This window comes from Phalacrocorax carbo, chromosome 9 (assembly GCF_963921805.1).
Source record: "Phalacrocorax carbo chromosome 9, bPhaCar2.1, whole genome shotgun sequence".
Taxonomy (NCBI): domain Eukaryota; kingdom Metazoa; phylum Chordata; class Aves; order Suliformes; family Phalacrocoracidae; genus Phalacrocorax; species Phalacrocorax carbo.
Window position 1 is genome coordinate 15,026,834 of NC_087521.1, and position 27,715 is coordinate 15,054,548.

The 27,715-nt window shown below is 40.8% G+C and overlaps 1 protein-coding gene across 4 annotated transcripts in view; it reads left to right on the forward strand.

Moving 5' to 3' along the window:
- NRXN3 (neurexin 3) overlaps positions 1 to 27,715 on the forward strand; it is a 971,499-nt gene that overhangs the window by 689,009 nt on the left and 254,775 nt on the right. For all 4 annotated transcript variants that reach the window (XR_010374442.1, XM_064460500.1, XM_064460498.1 and 1 more), the window contains one exon: positions 23,628 to 23,809. Coding sequence is in view for 3 of the 4 variants with exons in the window: in XM_064460500.1 (XP_064316570.1) it covers positions 23,628 to 23,809 (182 nt within the window). In the remaining variant the exon portion in view is untranslated. The remainder of the gene's footprint in view (positions 1 to 23,627; positions 23,810 to 27,715) is intronic.

The following is a 27,715-nucleotide window of genomic DNA, read 5'->3' on the forward strand; positions in this document are numbered from 1 at the left end:
GCTTCTAAACATGCTTTTTTATTACAGATTCCTGGGAGTCATTCACTGCCCTTAATGAATAGTTTTAGGCCATTTCTTTATGTGCCAACACAGATTTGAAAAGGAATGTATTATTTCCTTTTTCCTTTAATTTCAAATGAGAGATTACTTACTGGCTAGAAAGGCTTGTGCCTCTGGGGATATTAGTATAAAGCATGCAATTTCCCCATCTATAACTTTGAGTGACACATGGCTTATCCAGTCAGTCTGTAGTAATCCTTTATACTTGTCACATGCTTACTGGTACCCACAAACATATGCCCTCTGGACTACTGAGTAACTTAAAATAAAAAATTGAAAAATATGCAGCTTGTTGTTCCAGTTGATGTGATGAAGTGGCCAGAAAGGTTTTCTTACTAAGGTAAGATGGTGGTTTTTTTTTTACTTTTTTCTATGTGGAAAAATAAGAATGCAGAATTATATTCCTATTTGTGATCTTTGTGTCCAGCCCACAGTTCTGTGCTCTGTAGCGCAGAGAGGAAAACTGCTTCACTGTAGATAATAAGGAGGCTGGACAAGCACTGCTCCATGACATTACGTTAGCCCTTAAAGCCTCAGTGCTGTGTCTGTGCAGAACAGAGGCAGAAGCTGGTGCATCTGGGATCCATTTGGCAGTTCCCATTATCACTCGTTACTCTGCTCATCTTCTTGGCAACCTCACATGGGAGAGCCAGGAGTGAAAACAGTTCTAAGGTGAACTTAGTTCTCAGCCCTAGAAATTCATGGCTCGGTAGCAGCAGTGTTGGAGGCAGCATAGTTAAAACCTTTGCGGCTTCTCCCTACAATAAGCCTGCAAGCAGATGTCCTTATTCAGAGCCGTGTCAACTGAGAAAATTTCAGCAGTTCTAAATGTGCTAGCAAAGAAAGACCTTTAAAATCTCAGCAATGTGCCCTTGTGAGCTCTGCATCCTTTAGAAGCAGTCAGTTGATGAGTCTGTTGTATACATATTCAGTGGTACTTTCAATGTGTGTTGGCACATTGACAAACTATTAAAAACTTGTGTTTTTGCAGCTAATTATAATTCCTTCCTGGCAGCATTAGAGGCAACAGCATCAAACCAAAGGAAACACTTATATAGAAATATATACATAAAAACTCCTAAAGCACATTTCTTCTAGACTGATGTGTGGGAATAGTACAAAAACCATACAATAAAGGCAGCATTAAGAAATATTGAAATAACAGGATGCAACAGCATTCACCTGTCAGAGCAAGTTATAATAGTCTTTGCTGGTACAGGTCACATTTCATTATGTCTTTAGTCTTTTCTGTCTTCTCTGAATTGGACAGCCTTGTTCACTTAATGTGATTAAAGATCCCTAGATGATGCATCGAAGTTGTGAGGGCTCTTTTTGTCTCTGGATACAGAATGGGTAGCTGTCTTTCTGTGGTATTTGTCATTTCAGCTTATTCGTGTAAGGGAAGGGGATGAGGAACAGGAATTAAAGCAAAGGTATTGTCTGATAGGGACCCTGATTGAAAATCCAACAAATTACCATTAAGGGGTTTATTCTGGGTAAATGGTCAATCATAATGTATTGCAGTGTTTCTTAATACTGCTTGCTTATTTATTTGCCCCTTGTCAGAAGAGTTTACTTCATCAACATCTCTCAAAGCACCCTGTATTATAGAGAAATATTTATTTTCTCCAGTTTGCAGAAGGTTAGAGTGAGACTCTGAAACTTGCCTAGTGTCCCAGAACAGGTCAGCTGCAAACCCAAGAAAATATCCGATGCACCAAATCCCTTATCCGGCTGGAGTTCCTCAGGGAGGCAGCCATCACAGCCAGCCCCTTCCCAATGTGTGGGGGTATGTGTCTGTATGTTGAAGAGCTGAGGAGATAAAGTTGCGGAAGGAATTGATTATGAGTAATTTACCAGGGGAAGGGAGCTATATTGTGAGTTGTCAGCAAGTAATGAAGCAAGGATGCCAATTGACAGGTGGACCAAAGCCTTTTCAGTAGGAGGGAGGAGGAAATCGGTTCCAAGATGCAATTGCTCTAATTGAGGCTGTGAAGAGATAAATGGGGAAAGTTTGCAACAGCTGGAGACTGCTCTGAAGGAAAACTTTGAGGGTTTCTTATCCTCTCAGGAGGTCTTATAGTTACCATGGTGATGCCTCTGGCAGACATCAGCAGGGGGAAAAAACCCAGTAAAACCAAAACTGAAGTAAAAAAAAGCCCCCAAGCAAAAGGTTCCAGACATGGAAGAGGGGGAAAGAAATAAATATTGGTGGTGATGTTCTTTGAACGGGCACTTGAAAAGAACTTTAAGTACACGTGTAAACAGTGCTGGGATGCCATGGTTACAGGCTCTGTATAAAAATTTTGGTAGTTGTAAAGCAATGTGTATTGGTCACCATGAACAGTATTGTTGGACCTGAGATTTTGGGGTCCATAGGCACTACTGCAAGACAGTTTTCCTGCGTGTCCACTAGAAAGGTATGTGGAAGTTTTATGGTATTATGGCCTTGAAGTGAGGAGGATGATTATGTGAAGGTCTGCTTCAGAACTGGCAAGGGGAAACCAAACATGGAGAGAGCGCATCTTTATTAATTTTTTTGTCCCCCTGATATTCAGGTGACTATTGCTTTGTTTCTTTTTTTCTTCCAGTTTCATCTTATTACTCCTAGCTGTTCCTTTTTTGTGCCACTTTGAATGTTTATTTCCTTTCTCACTATAGGCATCATTCAAATGCGCTCCTTAGATAAGCTATATGTAGAGTATTTAGCTTTTTTTAATCTTATCAGTCCTTTTTGTTCTGGATAATTTTTGCTGCAGCAGGAAGGAGTGGGGTTAGCCAATGCTATTATCTGTTTTTCTTCTCATAAGTTAATATGCTGAGTTCAAGTTAATTGGGAAAAATACATACTTTTAAGATGCCTGTGCTTCAGCATTATTGACACATACCCCAGCATTCACCAGATTACTTGTTTGAGTAGTGGCGACAGGCAAAAGACCCCCGTTAAATCAGGATCCCTTGGGCCAGTGCTGAACAAACAAATGACTAATTGTAATTGCTGTATTGGAGATACTACCCTGTAATGTCGAACTGGGTGCAGATGAATGTACCTAAGGAATAGAAGGAAAAGCAAAGGAAAAATGGGAGCTGCAGTAATAAGGTTTTGTGCCTGGAAGCAAGAAGAATTTTATTTCAGAGTGTTGAAAAGGTTGTATTTTTAAATAGAAATATCTTTCTTTGGATTGAATTGCAGTAGTCTCTGGAGAGTTTAATCAATGACCAACCTTAAGTGGTATACACACATAACTACAAGCTTCTAGGCACTGTTCTGTCTGATTGAATGCTACTTACCCCACCCATCATTTCATAACTCGCTTCTCATGGGTCTTGTTGAAGATGTATGTCACAGGAGAAGATCTGGGGGAGAAAATATTGGGATTATTCTTCCTTTCTGCATACAAATGTTAGCATGGAAGGAGGAATAAACATGAATGCAAAAATGTATGATGCCAATGTTGCTGGAGAAATAAAAGCAAATTTTGGTTTCTTATTGAAGGAAGCTGCTACTTTAGCCTTTTCCCTTCTAGTAAAAAAAATTATGCCAATATGTTTGCAGTAAGGAAACATGCTAAAATTCAGTATCTCAATTTGTGTAGTACTTAGTGATGGAAATCTCCTCACCTGAAAGTCAGGGCTGCACAACAATGGAAATTCATGCTTTCCTGTAAACTTGTTAGGCAAGATGCTGGCATGTTATTAAAAGTGTGGGGGTAGGGGCTCTTGTGTTTTTGTTAGCTGGGCAAGTGTTGTATAGTTACTACTGTCACGGGAGCCTGACGTGTGCTTTTGGGAATTTATATTTATTCTTTTGTTATGCTGATATTTTCTTGGTATGGTTCATCTCTATTCCTTTGTTTCTACAACGTTGATCCTAAGAGACATGTCAAAAAAATTCGGTATTTTTCTACCCACCAAAGAGCTTGTTTTCATAACCTTGTGTATGGAAAACAAGCGAGTGTAGTGTATCTATAAATACGGTGGGAAATAGTTAACTGACATTATTCTTGAGATACCAACTCTTTTCACCAGTGGTTAAGAGAGCTGCCGTTTTCTGACTCCTTGCTGACTGAATACAGAAATTTATATAGGCCATAGTTCTTGTGCCCAAACTCAGTGTGGTCATAGTTGCTCGATGTCTGGATTGGTTGATCTTCTATAAGGAGACAAGTAAGACTCTTATTTTGGCACCCACTAGCACACAATGTGTGTACTTTTCTCTGTGAGGCATTATTTACACACTGCTTGATGTAGTTTAGCTGTAGATACAGCAGTGCAAATGAGGACTGTCCTGCGCAAATTAAACTGCCTCACTTGACCTAACTCAGGAGAGAGGATTGTACATCTTTTGCATTGTTTGGTTTCTTATATATTCTGTAACAGATAGAAAATTTCACTAGTAGCAACTTCAGTTTTCCAGTGATTGTTTTTCCCTGGTATTTTCCCAATATAATGTGTTACAGGAGATACTGTATTTTAATATGAATTAAGATGCAAGCAGATAGTGCCTTTAAGTACTGTAATGGGCGTGGTTTCTTCTATAAGTGTACTTGAGTTAAGTCACTGACCTGAGATGAATTGCTCTAGAATTATACTTGTTGCATGGTCAGAATCACATTCTCTTTCCTTATGTTTGTGACCTTACTGTTCTCTTGTGCCAATTATTGTCACCTTATCAATTCAGCATTTTATGATTTTACTGGAGACTCAAATGCAGAGAATAAAAGCCAGAGGCTCCTCTTTAAATATAAATAACTTTGAGGATTAGCAAAAGTGACAGGGAAACTGATAGTACATGGAAAGAAATAAATTAATGTACACGTGTGTTAAGTATTTCAAAGTTTTCCCTGTATGGAAGCTACCTTTCAGAATAGCCTGTGAACCTCTGAACAAAAAAAAAGAGCCCATGGAACAGCCTGCACTTCTGAGACCAGTGAAAGAAAATTAGCTTTTCCTGGAATTTGCTTTCTGCTCTAAGTATACATTCCAATATATTTAGTAGCACCAAAGGGGAGATGTAGCTGTCAGAATGACATGTTGGAAGGACTTCCCTGAAGAAACGGCAGCTCCCACAGGCTTTGCGAGTATCTTATAACAGCATTCTCTTATGGAAAAGCAAAAACAATCTGTAGTAATCTTATTCTCTAGAACAAAGGAGCAGAGTTGTGAGTTGGATTTGGAGCAGAATGCATAAATCTGAAGAGCCAACCTATAGCTCCAAGTACGCTACATGAGAGAGATCATTTGACTTAGTCAAAATGGGAGAAAAGATCGGATTAATGAATTGGGTTTCTAGGCTCATTCCCACAAGGAGGAGAAAACTTTTCTGGATTTGGAAGAAAATAGGGCATTATGGTATACAGAACACCAGTAGCACTTTGGTGTGTTTCGTTAAACAGCTAATTGTATAGTTCAGGAGCGGTTTCTGCTGTTCGATGAACTAAGTGGTTGATCTTGGTACAGGAACTTTTCTTCATGTTTTCAGGCCCCCAAATAGATGAAGAAATGCCTGCAGGCCCTGAGACTGAAAGTGATTTCCTTAGTTGTCAGAAGGGAAGATCTGTTTTTAACAGGAATATTGAAGATAGCATGTGTGAAGGCAGGAAATACTTTCTAGAATAGAAGAAATATTAAGATCCAAGAGCTGTATCACTCTGCAGCACTTTGATCTTCAATAAATATAGTGAGCATCTGTGAGGTACCCAGAGAGAAAGTAGGCAGGGAAAAAAACAGTGAAAATGTTATTAATGGGATATTATGACTGGGGGGAAAAAAGTGGCAAATGCTATGTATGCCTACTAGGGAATTACAGGGTAACACCAGTTCCTGGGAAGATTACAGAGCAAATTTGTCTAGAAGCTACTTGCAAGCACACAGAGGACAAAAGGCTAACCTGGAATAGCCCACACAGATTTACTGAGGGCTAGCTATGCCTAGGCAACCTCGTTGCTTCTACAAAGAAACTGGCTTTGAGAACAACAGGGGTACAGATAATGTTATTTACCTTGACTTCTACAAAGGTTTTACTGCAGGAAACTGCATCATCCCTGTATCCCAACTGGTGATATGGACTAGGTAAGTGGATGATAAGAGGGGTGGGAAATTGGCTCCACTGCTGGTTCAGAGAACTGTGCTCAGTGGCAGAAAGTCTAACAGGCAGTTTATAACTGGTGATGCCCCTCGGGTCAATGCTGATGCCAGTACTGTTTAGTGTTTATGTTGATAACCTGGGTGATGGGACAGAGTGCACTCTCAGCAAGTTTGCCAGTGACCTAATTGGGGGCAGTTGTTGATGAGCTGCAATTCAGAGGGACCTCAACAGGTTGAGAAATGGGGCCATCATAAATCTTGAAGTTTGACAAAAGCAAATGCCAAGTCCTACATCTGGGGTGGAGAATTCCTGTGCAGCAGGACAACAAGCTATGTTTCAAGTGAATGGAAGAAAGCAGCTGTATAGAAGCAGTGGATAACTGAATTCCTGTCAGCAGCATGCCCTTGTGGCAAAGAGGGCCAATTTCATAGTCACCTGCCTTAGCAAGAATGCAGCCAGCAGGCCAACAGAATGGATTCCTCCCCTCTAGTCAGCACTTGTGAGACCACATCTGGATTACTGTGCCCAAGTTTGGGCTTCACAGTAAGAGACAGGTATCAAGAGTGGAGTGTTTGGCTGAAGGCCACCAAGGCAGTAAAGGTGCTGCAAAACATGACATATAAGGAGAGTCTGAGAGAACAGGGTATATTCAGATCAAGGGGAGAGAGGGAGTAAATACTGTTGTTTAATTACTGGACTAGGAGTTTAGAGAGAAGACTCTTCTTCCACAACAATAGTATGAGAAGCAACGGGCACAAGGTGGAATATGGAAAAATGTGATTTAAATAGTAGGGTAGTAAACCGCTGGAACTGGTTGCCAGCAGAGTAGTTGTTGAATGTCCTTTCTTTAAGATATTCAAACTTAACTGGAGAAGTTCCTAAGCAATTTGATTTGATCGGTCTTGCTTTGAGTTGGAGGAGAAGAAAACTACATGACCTCTACACTTTCCATCCAATTATTTGATGGTTCTTTGTTTCTAGGAATTTATGGTGAAAAGACCTACATGTTCTCTGTTTTCTATGGGGGTATAAAGTTATGGTTTCTGATGGTTGAGCCATCAGCATTATTCAGTGCTGCCAGCTCAAATTAATGCAAGATCCGGGCATTAGAAATTACTTTTAATCCATATTTTACTGCTCTTATATCACATTCAGAAGGATGCTTCTAAAAGACCAAATATAAATGATCAAAAGTCTGAAAAACTAGGATTTATAAAAATTTTGTCTGTCTCTCTCACCTTCCAAAGAAGTCAGAAGGCAAGTGATTATGTGCTACTTGCATGCCTTTCTAGCTGTCACCTGTAGAGCTCTGTAGGATGCAAGTGTTGCAGTTTGAGGAAGAATGAGTGACCCTTAACGTGGGGCATAAGAAGCATTCCAGGCCTGGAGATGAAAGGATGAAGAGCAAATCCTCTGTATTATTGAAGCATGTGAAAGGCATGAAAGAGCTAGGGGTAAATCAATAACTTGCATTTACAGCACAGGAGAGGAAAAAAAAAAAAGATATGCTGGGATTTATTTTTCCAGCTTATTTGAGAGAGATTGTTTTTCCCCTTTTAGGAAGCACAGAACTGAGCTTTCTCTAGAATCTTATGCCTTTGGCACCCTGGAAGGTGTACACAGAAGAAAACTGTTCCCTGTGTTGTCTCCCAAATAAATGATTTGGTAATTAAATGCTTTATTGGGACTATGGCTGGCAATTCACAATAAAGCAGTAGACTGAAACGAAAATATTGAGGTTCAGTGCTCATAGAGATGAAGATTAATACACACTTGAAATATGAATGAAGGAAATGTTTATCAATTTTAATAAGTTTCTCAGTGGGAGTAGTAGATGAGGTTAAGAAGACATGGCCTACCTATTTTTAGCTGTTTGTTCAGCTTTAATAATCTAACTTGTCTCCCTAATACTTCTTAGCAATACCTATTAAATACCATATGGTACACTCACTGCTCTAAGAAGTTCCTCCTCCATGTCTAGATGGGTGTTTGGGTAGCACCTGTCACTACTTACCTTAGTACTGTGTGGTGATGTGCATTACCTTTTGATATAGTGATAGATTCATTTCAAAGGCAAGCGAGTTATTCCTCCTGTTAGCTTGTATAGGCCCCCTTCAAGAATGGGAAGTGCCAGGACGTTAGGATCAAATACTGTATACGGGTGCAAAAATGTAGCATAATTTAAAATGTGTGAGAGAAGACAATAGCCTTCTCTGAGGATGTTATGGATATTATCAATAACATTAATAGAAACTTATTGTTTCTCTACTGAAGTCACCTAATACTTTCAAAACTAATTGTAGGGAAATCACTGTGATCATTAGATCAATGTGACCAGCCCTTTTGTTATCTGCACTTGTGTGACATTCTATTGCTCCATGCAGCTGAGGACCACAGACTCGGGACCTCTCAGATGGTGATGTGTTTTAGTCTAGATTGTGACTGCTGAACTTCTCAGGAAACAGTAGTGATGGAAAATCTTCTAGAGGGTGGCTGAATATCAGCTATAAGAGTTCCTGGTTCCCTCTGTGAGAGGGAAGAAGTGTTGCATTTTTTGCAAGCCAAATGCCTCATGCAATCTGTGTTTGATGGTGATGTGTTCATTGTGGCAATGGGGATATCTTAGTCACCCAGTACTGTTGAGGCCATGGTGCTGCGTGCCTGTTTCACTCTGTTCCCCTGGATAAGGCCTGGGTGCAGCTTTGCCACTGAATCTCATGGCAGGAGCCGTTGCTGCCTGTAGATGTAAGATGGAGGCCAATCCAGTGTGGTGTAAAAACTCCGATGCTGAAGTGCTTTCTAGTGAAATGATAAGAAAGGACTGGGGGGGTGGCTTTTGTGGCTAAACTTCATCTTTTTCCCTTGAAAGAAGGGTAGCCAGGCATGGGAGTTTAGCCGTCTCCCTTGAGTGATATGTTAAATTTGTAATTGGGATAGCAGAGGACACTGGGTAAGAACTAATAACAGAGATGAAGCAAACTGGCTGAGGGGAACAAACTCCCAGGTCAAGGTGAGCAAGTTATTCAGAACCACTCTGCTTTTTCTCTCCCCTGCTGACTTTCTTCAGATACAGTTGTTCTTGAATGATCACAATCAGTATATCAAAATAAACGCTTTACAGAGTAAGGTAAAAGGAGTTGCTGGCAAGACTGTAAATCCTCTCATGGAACTAATGATAACTCAGCTCAAGAGCCCTTTTGTCCTGGCAATGCAGGAAGGGTATAAATTCTCTGAAAGTATCTGTCAGTCGGAATTGCTCTGCATTCATCATGCCAGCCCTCTGCATCATTCATGAATGTCATAAGAGACTAAAGAATTGGCACTTCATGGTGGGAATGATTAAACAACCATTATGCTTGTCTTTTACTTTGGCATGGTACCTTTTAACAGATTGCCTGTATAACACTCATGTATGGCCACCTCTCCTAATGGTGGCTGTCCCTTCATGGTGGCAAGAAGAAGAGGCAATGGCAAGAAAAGCTGCATATAATTTACCAAATAGCTTGTATGCTATTTTATTCTGGATACTTTTTGATTATACACTCCCACTATGTGACCTTGAGGAAGGTTAGAGAGGCTTGAGAATGGTGAGCTTCTGTAAATGCATTTCTTCTCATCACTGGCCTTCCAGTAGTTGTGAGGGGCAGCGTCATATTTGAGGTGAGGTCAAAAAGCTCAGAACTCATGAGTTTGTTTCCTTGGTAGACCAAAACAGCCCCATCTAGTCCTAGAAGACTAGGCTCTGTCTACAGTAACAGCCAGCATGAGAATGGGTTTGCAGAATGAAATTTAAAACCAAGGACCTGAGACCCATACTGCAGGCATTTTTACTTCTAAAGTTTTACTTTGCACGAGCTCTAGCCTGGTCCTATAAAATAATTATTTGTTAACAGCTTGCTTGCATCTTCCAGTTTTATTTAGTTAGTATTATTTAGTTTTATTTGAAAGGAGTCAAGTTTTGTGTACTCTGAGACTACTCTGATGTAAACAAAAACATGGCAAGTTTATTTCAAAAGCATGCTGCTGAAACAGACTGAAATAATAGAATCATTTAGGCTGGAAAAGACCTTTAAGATCATAGAGTCCAACAGTTAACCTAGCACTGCCAATTCCACCGCTAAACCATGTCCCCAGGCAACCACATCCATACATCTTTTAAATACCTCCAGGGATGGTGACTCTACCACTTCCTTGGGCTGCTGAAGTGCTTGATAACCCTTTTGGTGAAGAAAACTTTCCTAACATCCAATCTAAACCTCCCCTGGTACAACCTGAGGCCATTTCCTCTCATCCTATCACTTGTTACAGATAGACACCCGCCTTGCTACAACCTCCTTTCAGGTAGTTGTAGATAGCGATAAGGTCTCCCCTCAGTCTCCTCTTCTCCAGACTAAACAACCCCAGTTCCCTCAGCTGCTCCTCATAAGACTTGTTCTCCAGATCCTTCACCAGCTGCTTTGCCCTTCTCTGGACACGCTCCGGCACCTCAATGTCCTTCTTGTAGTGAGGGGCCCAAACCTGAACACAGTGCTCGAGGTGCGGCCTCACCAGTGCCGAGTACAAGGGCACAATCACTCCCCTACTCCTGCTGGCCACACTATTCCTGATACAAGCCAGGATGCTGTTGGCCTTCTTGGCCACATGGGCACAGTGTTGGCTTATATTGTGGGCTATCAACCAACACCCCCAGGTCCTTCTCCACCACAAAACTTTCCAGCCACTCTTCCCCCAGCCTGTAATGTTGCATGGGGTTGTTGTGACCCAAGTGTGACCTCATACAATTGGCCTCGGCCCATCAATCCAGCCTGTCCAAGGCCCTCTTTAGAGCCTTCCTACCCTCAGCAGATCGATACTTCCACTCAGTTTGGTGTTGTCTGCCAACTTACTGCAGGCACACTCAATACCCTCATCCAGATCCTTGATAAAGAGATTAAACAGAACTGGCCCAAAACTGAGCCCTGGTGAATATCACTTATGACAGGCTGCCAGCTGTATTTAACTCAATTCACAACAACTCTTTGGGCCTGGCCATCCATCCAGTTTTTTTACCCAGTGAAGAGTACACCCATCCAAGCCACAAGCAGTCATTTCACCAGGAGAATGCTGTGGGAAATTAGGTCGAAGGCTCTACTGAAGTCTAGGTAGACAACATCCGCAACATTTCCGTCATCTGCCAAGTGGGTCAGGTTAGTCGAGGAGGACCCATGCTAATGGGCAGCAAAAGGTTAGATCTCTGAAAACTTGCTTCCTATTCCCAACTCTGCTGCTGATTTAACATGTGAGATTTTGTAAAACTCTTACCTTCTGGGGCTCAGGTGAATATCTAATAGCCCATATTTCTGGCCCAACTCTTTTTAACATTCAAGCCTGAAAATCTGAGTTTGATCTCTCCTGTAGCGAAGACCATAAATGTAAACTGTATTTTCTGTTTTAATATCTATGACTAAGGAAACGTGAACAGTTATGTAAGGAAGAATGAATGATTACCTGCATTTAAAACAAATAAAGCCTTTTAATCTGCAAACTGGCCATGCAGGATATTATGCTACTTAAACTTGAAGTGACTAAATGAAACAGAGAACAGCAGTTGTCTTTGTGTGTTTTTTTTTTTTTTGTTTGTGTTTTGGTTTTTTGTTTGTCTTGTTTTGTTTTTTTTTCTTTCATAGTTTATTTGTTTTAATGCATAAACCATAGCTTAAGGATCAAGACTAGAAGGAGATTCTTCAGAGGGGAGTTGAATGGGCTGAGATCAATGGTAGCAGTTTGGCCTCCATCCATCCTGAGCTGTATCTAGACTGTTTTGTTACCGTTCAGATTCTGTAAAATGGTGGTATATTAACATCCCTATTCTTCCTTTAGGCCCCAAATGAGCTATGAATCCTGCTGTGCTTCTCATTCGTAACAGTAGTGTCTATATTCAGCTCCTCTGGCATGCTGCCTTCTGGGCTTCTCCAAAGACATCCTCTCTGTGCGCTGTTTTATCAGGAAGTACCCAAGAAACAAGAAAATGCATCCAGATTCCAGCTCCTCTTTGGCAGCAGACTGCAACTAAGAAATACTTCTGCCTACCTTTACTGAATTCAGACATAGTTGTAACTAATGAAGTCTCTTTCCAGGTGGTAGATATCTTTGACCCCAGTAAACATGTCCTGTAAGGATCACAGTAACTGGGCACAGTTTTCTGGACACTTCTACCCAGCAAATTTCTTATTTCAATTGTAGTGTTTGTAGTTTCTTTAGATCTCTTCTTCATGCATTGTGGTTTGAAGTCTTTTGTCTTCCTGTAATGGAAATTCTATAGGTTTTATGAGTAGTACTTTTTTTTAATCTTTTTCATTTTCTGTGGGGTGTATTTAAAAAAAAAGAAAGGCAAACCCAAAGGAAAAAACTTCCCACAAAACCTAAAAGCAAACAAACAAAACACCCTAAAAGCTCCTAAACCAGAAGGAATTGTCCTTGCAGACCTTTTCTAGATTGGTCTCCGTCATCTGCTGCCTAAAGCTGTGGGTGCTGAATTTGATAACACAACTGGTCTCTTTACTGAAAAAGATGACTTAAGGACTGGTAGTGCTGGTATGATGGAAGTTTGCAAGGCAAGGTTGACTCTGAGAGGATAGATACAGGAACAGATTATTATGTGTTCCAGTACAAGAACTAGGGAACATGTAAACTGCTTAGCCAGAGCAAGTATAAAAAAGGTGATTCTTCACACAGTAGGGTCACTTGGGGTGGAGGAGACCTCAGGAAGTCTAGTCCAAATCCCTGCTCAGAGAAGGGTCAGTTGTGAAGTCAGATCAGGTTACCTGGGGTTTTATGTAGTCAGGTCTTGAAAACCTCCACACATGGAGACTCCAAAATCTCCCTGGGCAACCTGACTGCCTGTCTGTCCTTGTGAAGAGAAAGATTTTTTCCTTCTATCAAGTCAGATACTCTCACTTCAAGCTATGCCTGTTGCTTCCTGTTCACCAGCTGTGCACCACTGTGAAGAGCCTACCTTTGTTGTCTTAGTAACCTCCTTGCATGTCTTCAGGCTGAACAAGCCCAAATTCTTTGGCCTCTCCTCAGAAGGAAGGTGCTTCAGCCACCTGTCTTCATGGCCTTTCACTGAACTTGCTCCAGTTTGTCAATATCTGTCTTGTATTGGAGTCCCCAAAACTGGATGTGTTGGTCTAGATGAAGTCTAACAAACACTGAGTAAAGGGGAATAATCGCTTAATCTTTTAACATCTGTGGTCCTGTTAATAGAGTACAGAATGCTGTAGGCTGCCTTTGCTGATGGGGCCCACAGCTGGCTAGTGTTTAGCTTGCTACATCAGTGGTAGATTTGTGCAAGTCATTGATAAAGGTTTGTAAGTCATTATTGTGAATGCAAAACTTCTAAATGCATTCAAGGAAAGACTGGATGAGTACTTGGAAATAAGAACTCTTTGGGGTTACAAACCACATGAGGCTGAGTTAATTGCTGAAAAGGCTCATAGTCTGGGTGCATACTTTTAGGAGATATGCTTGCTCTACACTTAGTTTGCCCTCGGTGTCTACTTAGGATCAGTGCTGAAGACATGACAGTGAACTAGCCAGATTCTTGTCTGACCAATTATATTATCATGATTTAAATGAGGATATTACTGAAATATTTTACTAGTTGCAATCTGTTACGTTTATGTTGCCATATGTTTACGTAGCCATAGTCCATAGGTATGCCTATGGTCATTGTAGGTCCATTTTAGTCAGCAACTAATCCCTAAAGTCCTTCTGAGATGATAAACATGTCTATTTTTTGAGATGCGAGATGAGTATGGTGTGCAATCTGGGTCTCAGAGGGTTTGTCAAGAAAAGTGCATCCTGAAAGGAAAAAGAGCTAGTTCATGAAAACTCCTTTTAAGCACAAACTTTACCTATTTTCACCACTGTTGTTTTTTTAATGCATGTGGATACTGTTGCGTTTCTTTGTCCTGAAAATATTTTTGTCACTCTTTCAATTCTTTTACTCATAAGAAATTTATTTAGAGGTAATTTGGAGTTGTATAGCATGCATGATCTATTTGATGTGTCCAGGAGTTAAGGTGGAAAAACAACTCTCAGGAGCTTCATTTTTGCTCAACCAGTGCACATCCTTTTGACAGTGTTCAGGTATCAACTGTTGTTTTATTATCTGTGTTGCTTGGTGATAAACTTTTGGGGAGCAATAAATAGTCAGAAGCCATTTGAAAGTCCTGGTACTTTTTTCTGGTTTGTGCAATCTGTATTGTTTGCTTTAAATCCCTCTTTGAGCTGGTGTTCAAAGCATGGCTCGTTTTTCCTCAAGAGTATAGCAAGCATAAATAAATAAGATGTTGAACTGTCTGACTGAGTTAAGGTCTGAAGAGCTATGCCACTGTTGTTTCCCTGACCGGAAACGGAATGGTTAAATACGCAGTTTACCTTAAGTTGTGAACATATGGCAGAGGCCTTAATCTTTGGGGCAGTGATCAGACTAATCTGATCAGAATTCAGGCAAAAACTCCGATCTATTTTATCAGAGTTTTTTATTAGAATAGATATCGGTCATAGCAGCTCTTTCTTGTTGCTTTGTTCATCCCCACTTGCTAGGGCAGAATAGCACTCTATATACCGTGTTTTTGGGAGCCGCATTTTCATTATGTGACCAAATAATGTTGCTTCCTGCTGCAGCAAATTTCATCTCCTTACTGAGTTTCTGCAAATGTATGCCTGAACTCTTCTTTCTTGCTTTCATGGCAGTATTCTATCTAATTTGCATTCCTTTACTAGTGTCTTTTCTGGTGATGGAAATAGTAAATGAACCACCTAGTCCAGGTACAATAAGAGTTACCATTACTTACTTTTTCTTATTTCTATAAGTTTGTCAAAACTCCTGCCTTTTCTTGTTGACACTTTGCAGGAATTCAAAACTCCCACATAAACTGTTACGTCTTCATTATTTAATTGCCCCTTTAAAGGGCTGATAATTACAGGTGCTACGAAGGTTTCATTCCTGATATGAATTGGGTCTAGCTTTGCTCGTGTAACAACTAACTGCCTGCAGTCATGTTCAACGTATTACTGATTCCATCCTTTGAATATATTACTTCTTGAAAATAACCTAAATTTCCGTTTTCTGCCAAAAAAGAAAAGCAAATGACATCATCTCAAATTCTCCTGTAGTTGAGCTGATAACTTCTTGTTAGAAAGCAGAAGGTTATGATTAGTAATAAACATACTAGGACCTTTACACCAGCATATGATGTACCCCAAGAGACTCATCAGAACTGCTGCTTCTCGGACACCTTTAAGAAAGGGCAGTAGCCCCTGGGGACCGCAGGAAGCATGGGAGGGTTCATGGGAGGTTGCATGAAGGGAGAATGCATGCAAGGGGACACCAAAGGATAAACAGGAGTGGATGCTAAAGAGCATTTAGGGAGAGGCACATGGAAAGGGACATTGGTGGGGACATGCTGGAGACACAATCTTGGAAGTAGGCACTCTGTGTTTGATAAGTCATGCTCCTGAGCGGACTGCAGCCCAGAGCAGGGACACCCCTGAAGGCATTGGACCTGTGGGTGACCCATGCCAGAGCCGGAACACCCCTGAAGGACTGAGGCCTGCAGGAGACCCACGCAGGAGCAGGGACACCCCTGAGGGGCTGCAGCTCATCAATAACCTATGTTGGAGCACAGAAAGTAAAAAAGAATTAACAGTGGAAAGAAACTTGTGTGCACTGACCCCGACCTCTTGCACCGCCTGTTGTCTTACTGCAGCCCAGAGGGAGGGGAAACTAGGAAGAGGGAGGAGAGCTGGTGGACTGCAGTTGAGCCGGGGGAAAGAAAGGTATTTTCACTAAGTTTTCCTTTAATTGTTTGTTATCTTTGTTTCCCAATGCCTGAATTGGTAATTAACAGTTTGTGTTGTCAATAAAACTGATTAAATGATATTACCCTAGTTACGATTGTTTTGCCCATAATGATGTTGTCACAAGGGCATGCGGGACCCTGGTCATAAGTTTTTCTGTGTTAACTTGGGTAGTTATTGTAGCTCTGAAGTTGGCTTGGATTCCTCATAATTTTCACTTTAACAATTCCTTTTTACTGTAAAAATGTAAAAATATGAGCTGTGGCACACATAATAAGTTAAACTCATACTCACGTCCCAGTGCACAGTTCATAGAATGTTCTGAGTTGGAAGGGACCCACAAGGATCATCAAGTCCAACTCCTGTCCCTGCACAGGACAACCCCAAAATTCACACCATGTCTCTGAGGGCATTGTCCAAGTGCTTCCTGAATAGTCTCAGGCTTGGTGCTGTGACTACCTCCCTGGAGAGCCTGTTCCAGTGCTCCACCACCCCTTGGGTGAAGAACCTTTTCCTAATATCCAACCTAAACCTGCCCTGGAACATCTTCCTGCCATTCCCTCGGGTCCTGTCATTGGTCACCAGAGAGAAGAGATCAGTGCCTGCCCCTCCTCCTCCCCTTGTGAGGAGGCTGCAGACAGTGATGAGGTCTCTCCTGAGTCTCCTCTTGTCCAGGCTGAGCAAACCAAGTGACTTTAGCCGCTCCTCCTCAAACAGCTTCCCCTCTAAACCTTTCACCAACTTCCTGGCCCTCCTCTGGACACTCTCTAGTAGCTTTGTATCTCTAATGTACTGTGGCACCCAAAACTGCATGCAGCACTCAAGGCGAGGCTGTACCAGCACAGAGTAGAGAGGAACAATTGCCTCCCTCGACTGGATGCAATACAGTGCTTGATGCGCCCCAGGACATGGTTGGCCCCCTTGGCTGCCAGGGCGTGCTGTTGGCTCATGTTCAACTTGTGGTCGACCAGAACCCCCAGGTCCCTCTCTGCAGGGCTGCTCTACACCCTCTCATTCCCCAGTCTGTATGTACAGCCAGGGTTGCCGTGCCCCAGGTACAAAATCCAGCACTTGCCTTTGTTGAACTTCATGAGGTTGGTGCTTGCCCAGCTCTCCAGTCTGTCCAGATCTCTCTGCAGGGCCCCTCTGCCTTCGAGAGAGTAAACAGCTCTTCCTAATTCTGTGTCATCAGCAAACTTAATATTCCTTCAATTCCTGCATCCAAGTGATTTATGAAGACATTAAAGAGTACTGGCCCTCAGATGGATCCCTGCAGAACGCTTCTAGTGAGTGGCCCCAGCCTGATGTAACCCCATGTACTATATAACCCTTTGAGCCCATCAGCCAGTTGCTCACCCACTGCGGGATGTGTTTATCCAGCTGTACGCTGGGCATTTTGTCCAGGAGGATACTGTGAGAGACAGTATCAAAAGCTTTACTGCAATCCAAAAATATTACATTGACTGGCTTCCCTTGGTCATCTAGGTGGGTAACCTTGTCATAGAAAGAAATCAAGTTTGTTAAGCAGGACTTTCCCCTCCTGAACCTGTGCCGGCTGGGACCAATAACTGCGTTGTCTTTCAGGTTTTTTTTCACTAACTCCTAGAATAATCTTCTCCATAATTCTGCCAGGCACAGAAGTGGGACTGCCAGGCCTGTAGTTACTGGGGCCATCCCTGCTGCCCTTCTTGAAGTCTGGGACAATATTTGCTGGCTTCCAGTCCACTGGGACCTCTCCAGATTCCCAAGAGCGTTGCAAAATCATTGAGAGAGTCTTGCTATGACATCAGCCAGCTCTTCAAGTACCCTTGGATGAATCTCATCAGGCCCCATCAACTTACAGGGAGATGGAGCAGCGAGTCCCACACAAGTTCAGTGTTAGTTGGGAGTTTATCTTTCCCACAGTCATGGTTCTCTAACCCAGGGCTCTGGGGGTCCCAGAGCTCATCACTGGTGTTGAAGGCTGAGGCAAAGAAAGCATTAAATGTCTCTGTTTTGTCTATGTCCCTGTTTGTGAGGTGACCGTGCTGATCAAGTAATGGGCCAATGTTATTTCTAGCCTACCTTTTGCCATTGACGTACTTTAAAAAGCCTTTTTATTGCCCCTCATGGTACTGGCCAGCTTCAACTCTGAGCTTTGGCTGCACGAATTTCCTCCATACAGCGGCTAACAGCATCCCTGTAGTCCTCCCATGTTGCCTGACCTTGCTTCCGCTGGCCATATACTTTCTTTTTTCACCTTACTTCTAGAAGATGATCCCTGCTTAGTTAAGTGAGCCTTCTGCTTTGCCTGCTTGACTTCCTACAATTTGGAATTGCCTGCTCCTGTGCTCTTAGTGAGCAGTGACCAGCACTGATGGACACCACCACCTTCAAAAGCTTTTCCCCAGGGGACCTGACTACATAGTTCCCTGAGCAACCTGAAGTCTGCTCTCATACCCAGAGTTGAGGTCTTGGTGGCAGTTTTTCTCCTGCTACCATATATTTTAAATTCGACTGCTTCATGGTTGCAACCACATGCCACCGATCTCTGTTAATGAGCAACAAGTTGAGGAAGGTACCCTTCCTGATCAGTTCCCTTAGTATGTGTACCAAGAAGTTATTGTCCAGAAGGTTTAGGAATCTTCTGGACCTGTTTGTCCCAGCCATGTGCTATTCCCAGTTGGCAAGTTGAAGTCCCCCATAAGGACAAGGGCAGATGGCTTGAAGGCATCTCTTAGTTCCTTAAAGGATAACTCAGTGTCATCAACAGTTGCTGCAGTTAACCCTTAAATATCAACATTGTTATAATACCTGTCAAACATTGCATTTTCCTGGCCACAGTGAAATGAGTGCATGTGTTGTGCTGTAGCTGAGGCAAAATGGGCTGTTGATGGCTTAGTAGATGCAAATAGAGAATTTGCAATAGAATATTTAATGTGGGGAGATTCACAGGATCCCTAAGGCACAAAAGAAGTTATATCTTGTGCAGATGTGACAGACTTGTTTTCTACTGCTTTACAGGATTAGTTTTAGGTGGGATATAGCTGCTGCAGTTGTACGATATTGATTGAAGGATACTCTTCCTTAAGATAGTTTTTTGAAGTCTTTGGGTGATGATGAGGAAAAAGCGATAACCGATTTGAAGTTATAGGTGGTGGTGCCAAATTCAACTAAATGTTTTTTAGCACAACTCACTAGGAGGCTTTATTTGTTGTGGCTTATAATGTTGCTTATAGCTTTTCTGTTAGAAATTTTCCATGAGGAGTGTTTGCCTCAAACTATTTTGTTTTGACTGAAAGTAAATCAGACAGCTCTGTCCATGAATATAGCTAGCAAATACATAATTTGCCTAAGCTAGATATGCAGACTTTAAATAACAGCATTGTCGTGTGTTGCAACATATCTGTATCTCTGATTTTTAAATCTCTAAACACCAAAGCTGTAAGTTACAGTTACAAGTTATGTCTTTTCTGGGAAAAGTCAGCTGCCAAACTATAAGTTTATGAGTTTATAATCTTGGTGTATGCTAAACATGTGGCAGCATCCTAGTAGCTCGCATCTGTAGGGAGTGTTTGCTCACCATGTATTTCTTAGCTTCTCTGAGCTCCCAAAGAGAGCTCTATGGAAAGCGCTCTCTTTCCAAATTCCACATGTAGCATCCTAGTAGGGTAGCTGACCATACTCTGTTCCCATTTGTTCTCACGTGTTGGTACAGTAAATCTGGCCCAGGGCACTCTGAGAAGTGGGGTTTCTCACAGCTGACTGGAGAAATAATTTTGTGCTCTCATATCTTTGAATTTACTTTTTTGTTCTTCTTTTGCACAGTATAGGTTGAAGTTAGTGTTATATAGTAGAAGTGGTGAAGCACTGTAACAATAAATACAATGGAATTAATCAGTCCCTCAGACTTTTCTATTTTCACTGCATGGTTGCTGTTGTATTTATTAAAAGAGGTATGTAACTAAACCTTGAACAATGAGGAAAAACTAAATATCAAGTGGCTGCTCATTAACAGTGTATTATCCATTGTCTGTCTTGAATAGAAAATGTCTTGGAAAAAAAAGTGTGCTCTTGTGTAATAAAGAGGTCTGTAACAAAGCTTAGGTGCAATGAGAAGATCTCAAGCTGAACAGACTTTCATCAGCTTTTTTCTTGACTTATTTAGTCTACAATTCTCTGCAAGACCACAAAGAAAGGATAGTTACCAGTTTAAGAGCAGAAGGGACCTCTGGAGGTAAACTAGTCCAACCTGTTCACTCACACCAGCTTACAGCAAGGCCAGCCAGATAAGAGTTTTTCAGGTCTTGTTGAGTTCTGGTGAAGCTGAATTCACCTTTCCCAAAGTCCAGGGTTGTAATTCTACTGTCTGTCTTGTTCAGTTCTCTTCCAGTTTTAAAATCCATAAACTTATGGTTGCTGCAGTCAAACAGAAACATTTAAATCAAGTGTGTTTGTGTTGTGTCCTGGGGGTTTTGGTGGTTTTTTGAGGTTTGTTTTTTTGTTTTGGCCCCCCCCCCCCTTTTTTTTTTTTAATGTGATTGCAGTGTGCTAGTAACTCTTGTTATCCTTCCTCTTCCACTTTTACTTGATGTCTGTACCTTGTGTTTTCAGACTGGAGTGACTAGTTTGTTCATACTTTTGAGAAAAAGTGTTACTAGTGCAACATTAATATGCCATCTCTTTCCAAACAAGGCAACGGGTATCCTGTATACCCTCAAAAAGGTGGGGAAGGGAAGGGACATTGACGTACCCAGCAAACAAGTGGCTCATCTATCATTATGCAGATAATTCTGGCCTGGACAATAAGGAAACAACTGCTGGCCACCAGGCTTCAGTTAAGAGGTTAGTGTGGGCAGTGCTGCTCTGGTTGTTGCATCTCAGTGATCTTTGCACACAAACTCAAAGTACGGAATATTTTCAGGTTAGGCCTGGAAGCAAAATTCTGTGTTCTGTGAGGAGAAAATGAGCTCCATTAAGAAGTTAGGTCCAATGATAGGCCTGTGGAGGCATAATTGGTTCTAACTGGCGCTCATAGGACCACTGACATGCTCTACCTGCAGCTAAATAGACAAAGAAATAATGTCTTCATAAATAGCAAAGAACTCTTTTCCAAGCTTGTCTTTACTGCTGAAGGGCCTGATAACCAGTACAAAGGAGGAGACCTTGCAACTGAGAATAGTTTTGGAAAGTGTGTTTTAGTGTATGAAGCCACTAACAATGGGTTAACTCATCTTGTTTTACTTAACACATTGCTCTGCCTTGTTTTAGTCTTCAATGCAATGCACACAACTTTTAGAATAAACTGATAAACCAAGGGCGGATATTTGTAATGTAGTTTATAGTGAGCTGTTGATATACCTGTGCATGGGGGGAAGACATGGATAATTCACTACCTGGTCATCTCCAACTATCTCTCTAACCAAGAGATTACAGATACAGTTGGGGACGCATTGAAACAAACAGAAAAACAAAACCCCCTTCTACATATGTTTCCATAGTTGTGCACTCTCCATTTTGAGTTCAAAGCTGATTGAGGAGCTAGAGTTCTATCTGTAAAATTAATCTTTCCAGAACTGAAATGATATATGTGCGCATTTCCAGTATGCTGATGTGCTCTTCTGTTAATTCAGGATTATAAGTAAAATTTCCTACCAAACCCTGATTTCAGACACATTTGTTTGAATTTACCAGGCATGTTCTGGTGGGCATGCACAGACCTGAAAGGAAGGAAATGTGGATTCATTGTCGCTGTTGCTCAGTCAGCTGTTCACAAATCATTTCCCTTCTGTGTGCCTGAGTTTTTGATGTCTGGTTTGGTAATGTGTGCTGAGACATCTAGAGGAAGCCTCTTAAGTGAGGGTGAAGTGTATCAATTATTTCTGCTAATATGTAGTATTTATTTGGAATTCAGGTCATAAAGAGCTTTAGTGGAGCTGCAACTTTGTAGGCAAGTGTAGAAGATACCCATATATGATCCCACCTCTTTCTGTATCTAATTACATTTACTCTTTGGAGTTGCTTGATACATGTTCCTGATTGGTGTGGAAAAAAAATCATCAGTTGTAGTTTCACTCAGACTGGAAAATGTGCCCAGTATGTTGCCTGTACTTTGCACAGATATTTCTACTCCCTGAAGCAGTAACAGGAGCCGGTTATTTTTGCTTATTATTCTGTACCTTGTGACCTGCTGTAGTAGTGCTCAGAAAATGAGATGCAGTCAGTGGCTGAAGCATTGAGAAGTGTTGTTCCTGTCCTGCCTGTAGATTTGGGTCTAGGGCAGCAATTTTAACCATATTTTCCAAGAAGCTTAGGGGCTGATTTTATTACTGCTGACTTATAAAATCCTGCTTCTAACTCAGAGAGTTGAGTACAAGTGAGAATGTGAACTCCAAATACTTTTCCTTCTCAGCTTCTTCATCTGCAGCAATAATTCCTCACTTGTGTGACTGTCTTGCTGAAGCTCAGATGGCCCTCATGAATGTGGGAAGACAGTATTCAGCTTTGAAGAGGTTTGGTGTAGTCCTTAAAAGTAAGGTCAAGCCACAGATTCCCAGGCTCACTATAAAGACTAATGATGCTGGAAATATATGTGGACTAGATATCCAAAATTATTAGGAAGTGTTGAGGAAAGGATAGTCTCCCACTGTGTGTGAATAGTCTTGAGCTGAAGAGAAGCTCAGCCCTCAAGGAGAGCTGCTAAATATTGCCTTTGAATCCCCGTAGAAGACTGAATCGCATGCTTTTGAAACAGGTGTGCCTTGTTTTTTCCCCAACAGCAGTGCCCTATCTCACATGTTATGGGATATTAGCTCTAATGAAATAATTCATTCTGGATAAACTCTTCACCTACCTTTATCTTAAATGTTGCTTGTCTTTATTTAGGTACTAATAAAGTGTACTTCATCAGGTTTATACAGAAGAAGCTTCTTGAGTGATTTATGCCTCAAGAGGAAGCTTGCTTGTTTATAGTTCCCCTGCTGTGAGATGTGTAGGAAGACGAGGATGTTTTGCATAACATACATGCACATTTAGATTTCTCTCTGGAAGTGTTTGTGAGTCTGGAGTCCGTGTGCATCTGAAGGAAGAACTTTCCATAAGGAGGGTATTATGTTGTTTGTTATTGAGTCTAATGGTGAAGGAACAGATATGTTTTGTCTGATAAAAAGCTATTTCACCTTCATATCTCATCCTGCTGGAAAAAGTATCTAGCATTCCACAGCCATTGCTCTACAAAGGAAAACTTAAAACTTTGTAGGAGGAAGAATATGTGTGAGGAGTTGGAGTTGGAGCGGGCAGTCTAAAGTACCATTTTATGTGTGCCTTATAACACATATGGAATCAATTCCAGTATCAAAGAGGGCTCACAATGTCATTTGTCACAAAATAGAAGGGGTTTTGTACATGTCCTCCTCTGTTACCTGGTTAAGTCTGGAAATACATATTTCCATCATCTACTCTCTTAATTTTCCTGGAGTCATCTTTTGTGATATCAGTAGCCTGACCAGCAGGAGGCATTAATTTCACCCCTTTAACTAATGAAAGTATATGCTTGCTTATATTCCTCTCGGAAGTCATAGCAGTATTACCAGTTGGTAAATAAATGAGTGAAATGGGTAACTAATACTTTTTTCTTTGGTTTTGTGTTTTGTAGCTGGTGCCACATATATATTTGGGAAGAGTGGAGGTCTCATCCTGTACACCTGGCCAGCTAATGACAGACCAAGCACAAGGACAGACCGCCTTGCTGTGGGCTTCAGCACAACGGTGAAGGATGGCATTCTTGTTCGGATTGACAGTGCCCCTGGGCTTGGTGATTTTCTGCAGCTGCACATAGTGAGTATAGATAGGCCCATGTCTATGCCAGACCTGGGTTTCTGTTAACTGTTTGAAGAAAACTTTTAATATAAAATAGTATATGCCATACTCTGCACTTTCTGTATCTTCAGCACTCATTAAGTTAACCTGCCCTTAGGGTTTTGTAGAATTACTGGTTGGGATGCACACAGAACCAAGTCTTGGTGCCAGAAGAAAGAGCGGGTGGGTGGGAACACCAAGCCAAGCAAAAAGGAGGAGAAAAAAAAAACCAGCCTTACAAGATTCAGTAGCAGTAGGGTTTATTAAAAAGTTGTAGAAGTATTTTGTGGGAGTGCTAATCTACTGTGGCATATGCACAGCCCTGAATACAGCTGAATGTATGGTGCAGGGTGTTACTATTCTCAGAAGGCAAAGAATGAAATGGAGTGATAGGGATTTTTTTTCCTCACTGAGAATGTTGAGAACTGAACAGATCCTCAAGCTGGTACAACTGATGCTTGCTTTAGCAAGATAGTTCAAAAGAATAAGAATTTCATGTTGTTAGCACAACACGGCCTTGCAGGAAGAAAAAACTCTTCTGTGTGCAAATATTAAAGTAGGGAAAGTTGAATGAAGATGGCTTTAGGGAGAAGTGAATTGTTTGAGAACATGAGAACTGGAAACTTTTGGAGTTTGTTATTTTATGTGATGCTTTGGGCAGAAGGGATTTTTGCTTTGCTTTCTTTTGTAAACAAAGTAGCCAAGACGTTTACTAGAGGTAGAAGCTGGTGATGTTACTTGACGCTCAGATTATTTCCAATGTCTTATGCATTATTTTACATTGGTAGGGGAATAGGCCATTTGCAGGTTTTGAAAGAGCTGGCGAGTTGTTGACATTTTGCTGGAACTTGAACATATAAGTAAACAGAAGTGCCAGGGGCTGAAACACAGACATAATGTGAATGACAGAGGGTCTTAATCTGCTGCTGGAATTTGCCATGTTCAGAATCATGCTGAAGTGCTGGGTATATTGCAGGGTGGTTCTGAAACAAGTGTCAGGGCTAGTACTCATTGCCAGCATTTAAGTGGTTTTATTTTGAATTTTATTGTAAAATTCAGGTTCATTTGAATGGGCTAGAATATGGCCATGAGCCATTAGACTGCCACCAGTTCTGGTTTCTCTCTTTTTGTGACATATCAAATGATTTAGTCTGTGTTTTGTGCTGGAATTGAAAGTGAGATCAAATCTTGGCATTTTTTTTTTTTTTGGAAGAAAAACACTTTTTCTTGCTTTCTTAAAAACAAAACAAAAAGAACGCTAGAATAAATTCCATAACTCCCATTCAGCAAAAATGGTTGGATGTGACTGAGCAAGAGAATGTCTATTCTTCAGTCATTATAATATAACATCTGTAAGATGCTATCAATTAACTGGAGAACAGTATGCCTGGCATGTGAGGGGAGGTGCAGAGATATGAGTTTGTTCAGTCTTAGGAAAAGACGTCTAAGATGGGATCTTGTGACTCGTGGCTGCCTAATGGGATGTTGGTACTCAGTGGAAGGAAGAGAGGAAATGGACACAAGTAGCAAAAAGGAAATTTTAATCCTCCATTAAGATAAGAACTTGCACAATAGGTCTTTTCAGCATTAACGATGAAGGCATGTAGTTTTTTCTTACCTTGGTCTTGAATATTATCAGCTCTACCCTTAAAAATGAGTCCAAATGAACTTTTTAATGAGCGATCTTTTTTTAACTTTATAACCAATTTTTTGTATAGATTGAAACAAATAAAACAAATTGAACCTGAGGTGTTCCTTTTTTAAAAAAAAACAAAGTTCACAACTTTCTTTTTCCAGTCAGTATTGGAAAGGAAATGAATGAAGGTTTTTCTCCTCCTCCCAGTATATTTTGTTCAAACTACTGAGTGGCATGATTTTCAGTTTATTCACTTTCAGATCATTTCAGGTATCTCAGTCCATGGTATTAATTGTGGCTGATATTAATGCTAAAAGTTCTGTTGACTACATTCTATGTAGTTTGGCCAATTTTATCCCTGAAGAAGTTCACTAGCAGCAAATATAGAACCCATTCAGCTTTAATTTATTTTGTTCTTTTGTAGTCAGGATGGATTAGGAGGATTTGCGAGTCATTCATGAAGAGCAGAGGCATGCTGCTGTGCTCTTCTGGGTATGGTATTACTGTTCATCATCTATATCACTGACTCTACCTAAACGTTCAAATAAAAAATGTAGTCTGAGACTCATGCTGTTATACGCAATAGAAAAGTTGAAGAGGAACTTTTTAAAGTGTTATTGGCTTCTTGAATGTCTGTAAGACTTTGTTACCTCTGGTTTATGGTTCAAAGTCACAGAAGTGAGCTTACATCAGGGTTATTCTGGAAAAAGTTGAAATCTGAAATGAAGGGTGCATCTTGAAATGACATTTAAATGCAGGACCATGGAGGACCTCTTAGCGAAATGCATGCAAGCTTTCCATGAGACCAAGATCTTTTGTAACTGACTGAAAACTACCACGTGCTTTGTGCTGTCATGTTCAAAGATTCTCTCTGTCTTCCTTTCTTCAAAACCTTGTCCTTCCATGAGGCCGTTTTCAAGTGTCAAGAGAAACAAGGCAGCATGGATCAAATTATAATGGAAATATGGGGAAAATAAATTGATAGATCAGATCTATGAAAGCAGATTAAACTGACAGTAAAATAAAGTTTTAAAAAGGCAAATACTTAAACCATAAAGCAAATTGTAGGAGAAAGAGAAGTAGGTATTAAAACAGGGAAGACCAAGGTTAATATAATTTATTTTAGGCATATTTAGCAACTTGACCTTTTCAGGAGCAATTATATTTGGTAAAAATAATAAAAGTGGCAGGGATTTTTGTGGATGAATACTGGGGGGACCTCTTTCTGTGGGGGCTTTCTGGGTATTCTAGTCACATACTTTATTTTGGATGCTATTTAATGGATTTTGACCTCTTCCCTGGTTGTCCTCTTGGTGATAACAGGTGATAAAAGCCAGCTGGTGATCATTGTTTTTTAATCGACATCACTAAACTACAATTTAATCCAAAAGTCATAGTATAGGCTATGGTTTATAAAGAACTGATGCTATTTTAAAGATTGTGAAAACAGGTCATACTCTGCTAAGGAGACTTTTTAATTATTTGCCTGCTTTTTGAATATCATTTAAGTCTGGAGTTTTCTTTATAATCTCTTTCTATATGTAAAATTCCAAGTCAAAAAAAGTTACCTTATTAACAATATTCATATTTGCTTGTTTAATTTACAGTGGTTCTTTTGGGATTCATTTTTTAATTATGAGTCTTTCAGACATTGTGGAAATTTATTGACTAAGGCGTCTGTTTTATATGACGAAAAATTACAGCTTCTGAAACTGTTTTCTCTCATGATTTACAATGAAGTATAAGCTGGCAGCCCTGCAAAAATGGATGGCATACCATCCAGATCAATCTTGTATATGAAGCATGCGGTGTTTGTGTGAACAGACTGTAGCACATGGGAAGAGAGTGTTGTTATAGCATCAAATCCCTCCTAAGGAGATTTTTTTTTTCCCCTTGACAATTCATCCAAAGTGTCAAGTCTAAACCTGTACCAGAAAATTGCCTTCCACAATGGATGCTTAAAAGACTACATGTATGAGTTGTGGTTGAATGTTTCTGTATGTTCATTCACCTTACACTACCACACCTATTTACAACACACAAAAATCTTCATAGAGATCAGATGGGGAGAGGAAGACAGCTGTAGGTGATGATGGCTATCATTCTTGTGATGACTGTGGAGAGAGAAATCCCCCTCCATGTGTGCTGCTGTTATTCTGCAGTCTTTCATTTTGATGTGTATGGTAAACTGTCATCTCGCCTCTGGCTCTTCAGAATAGAGTTGTAAGACTGGTCCCGTTTCTGAATTG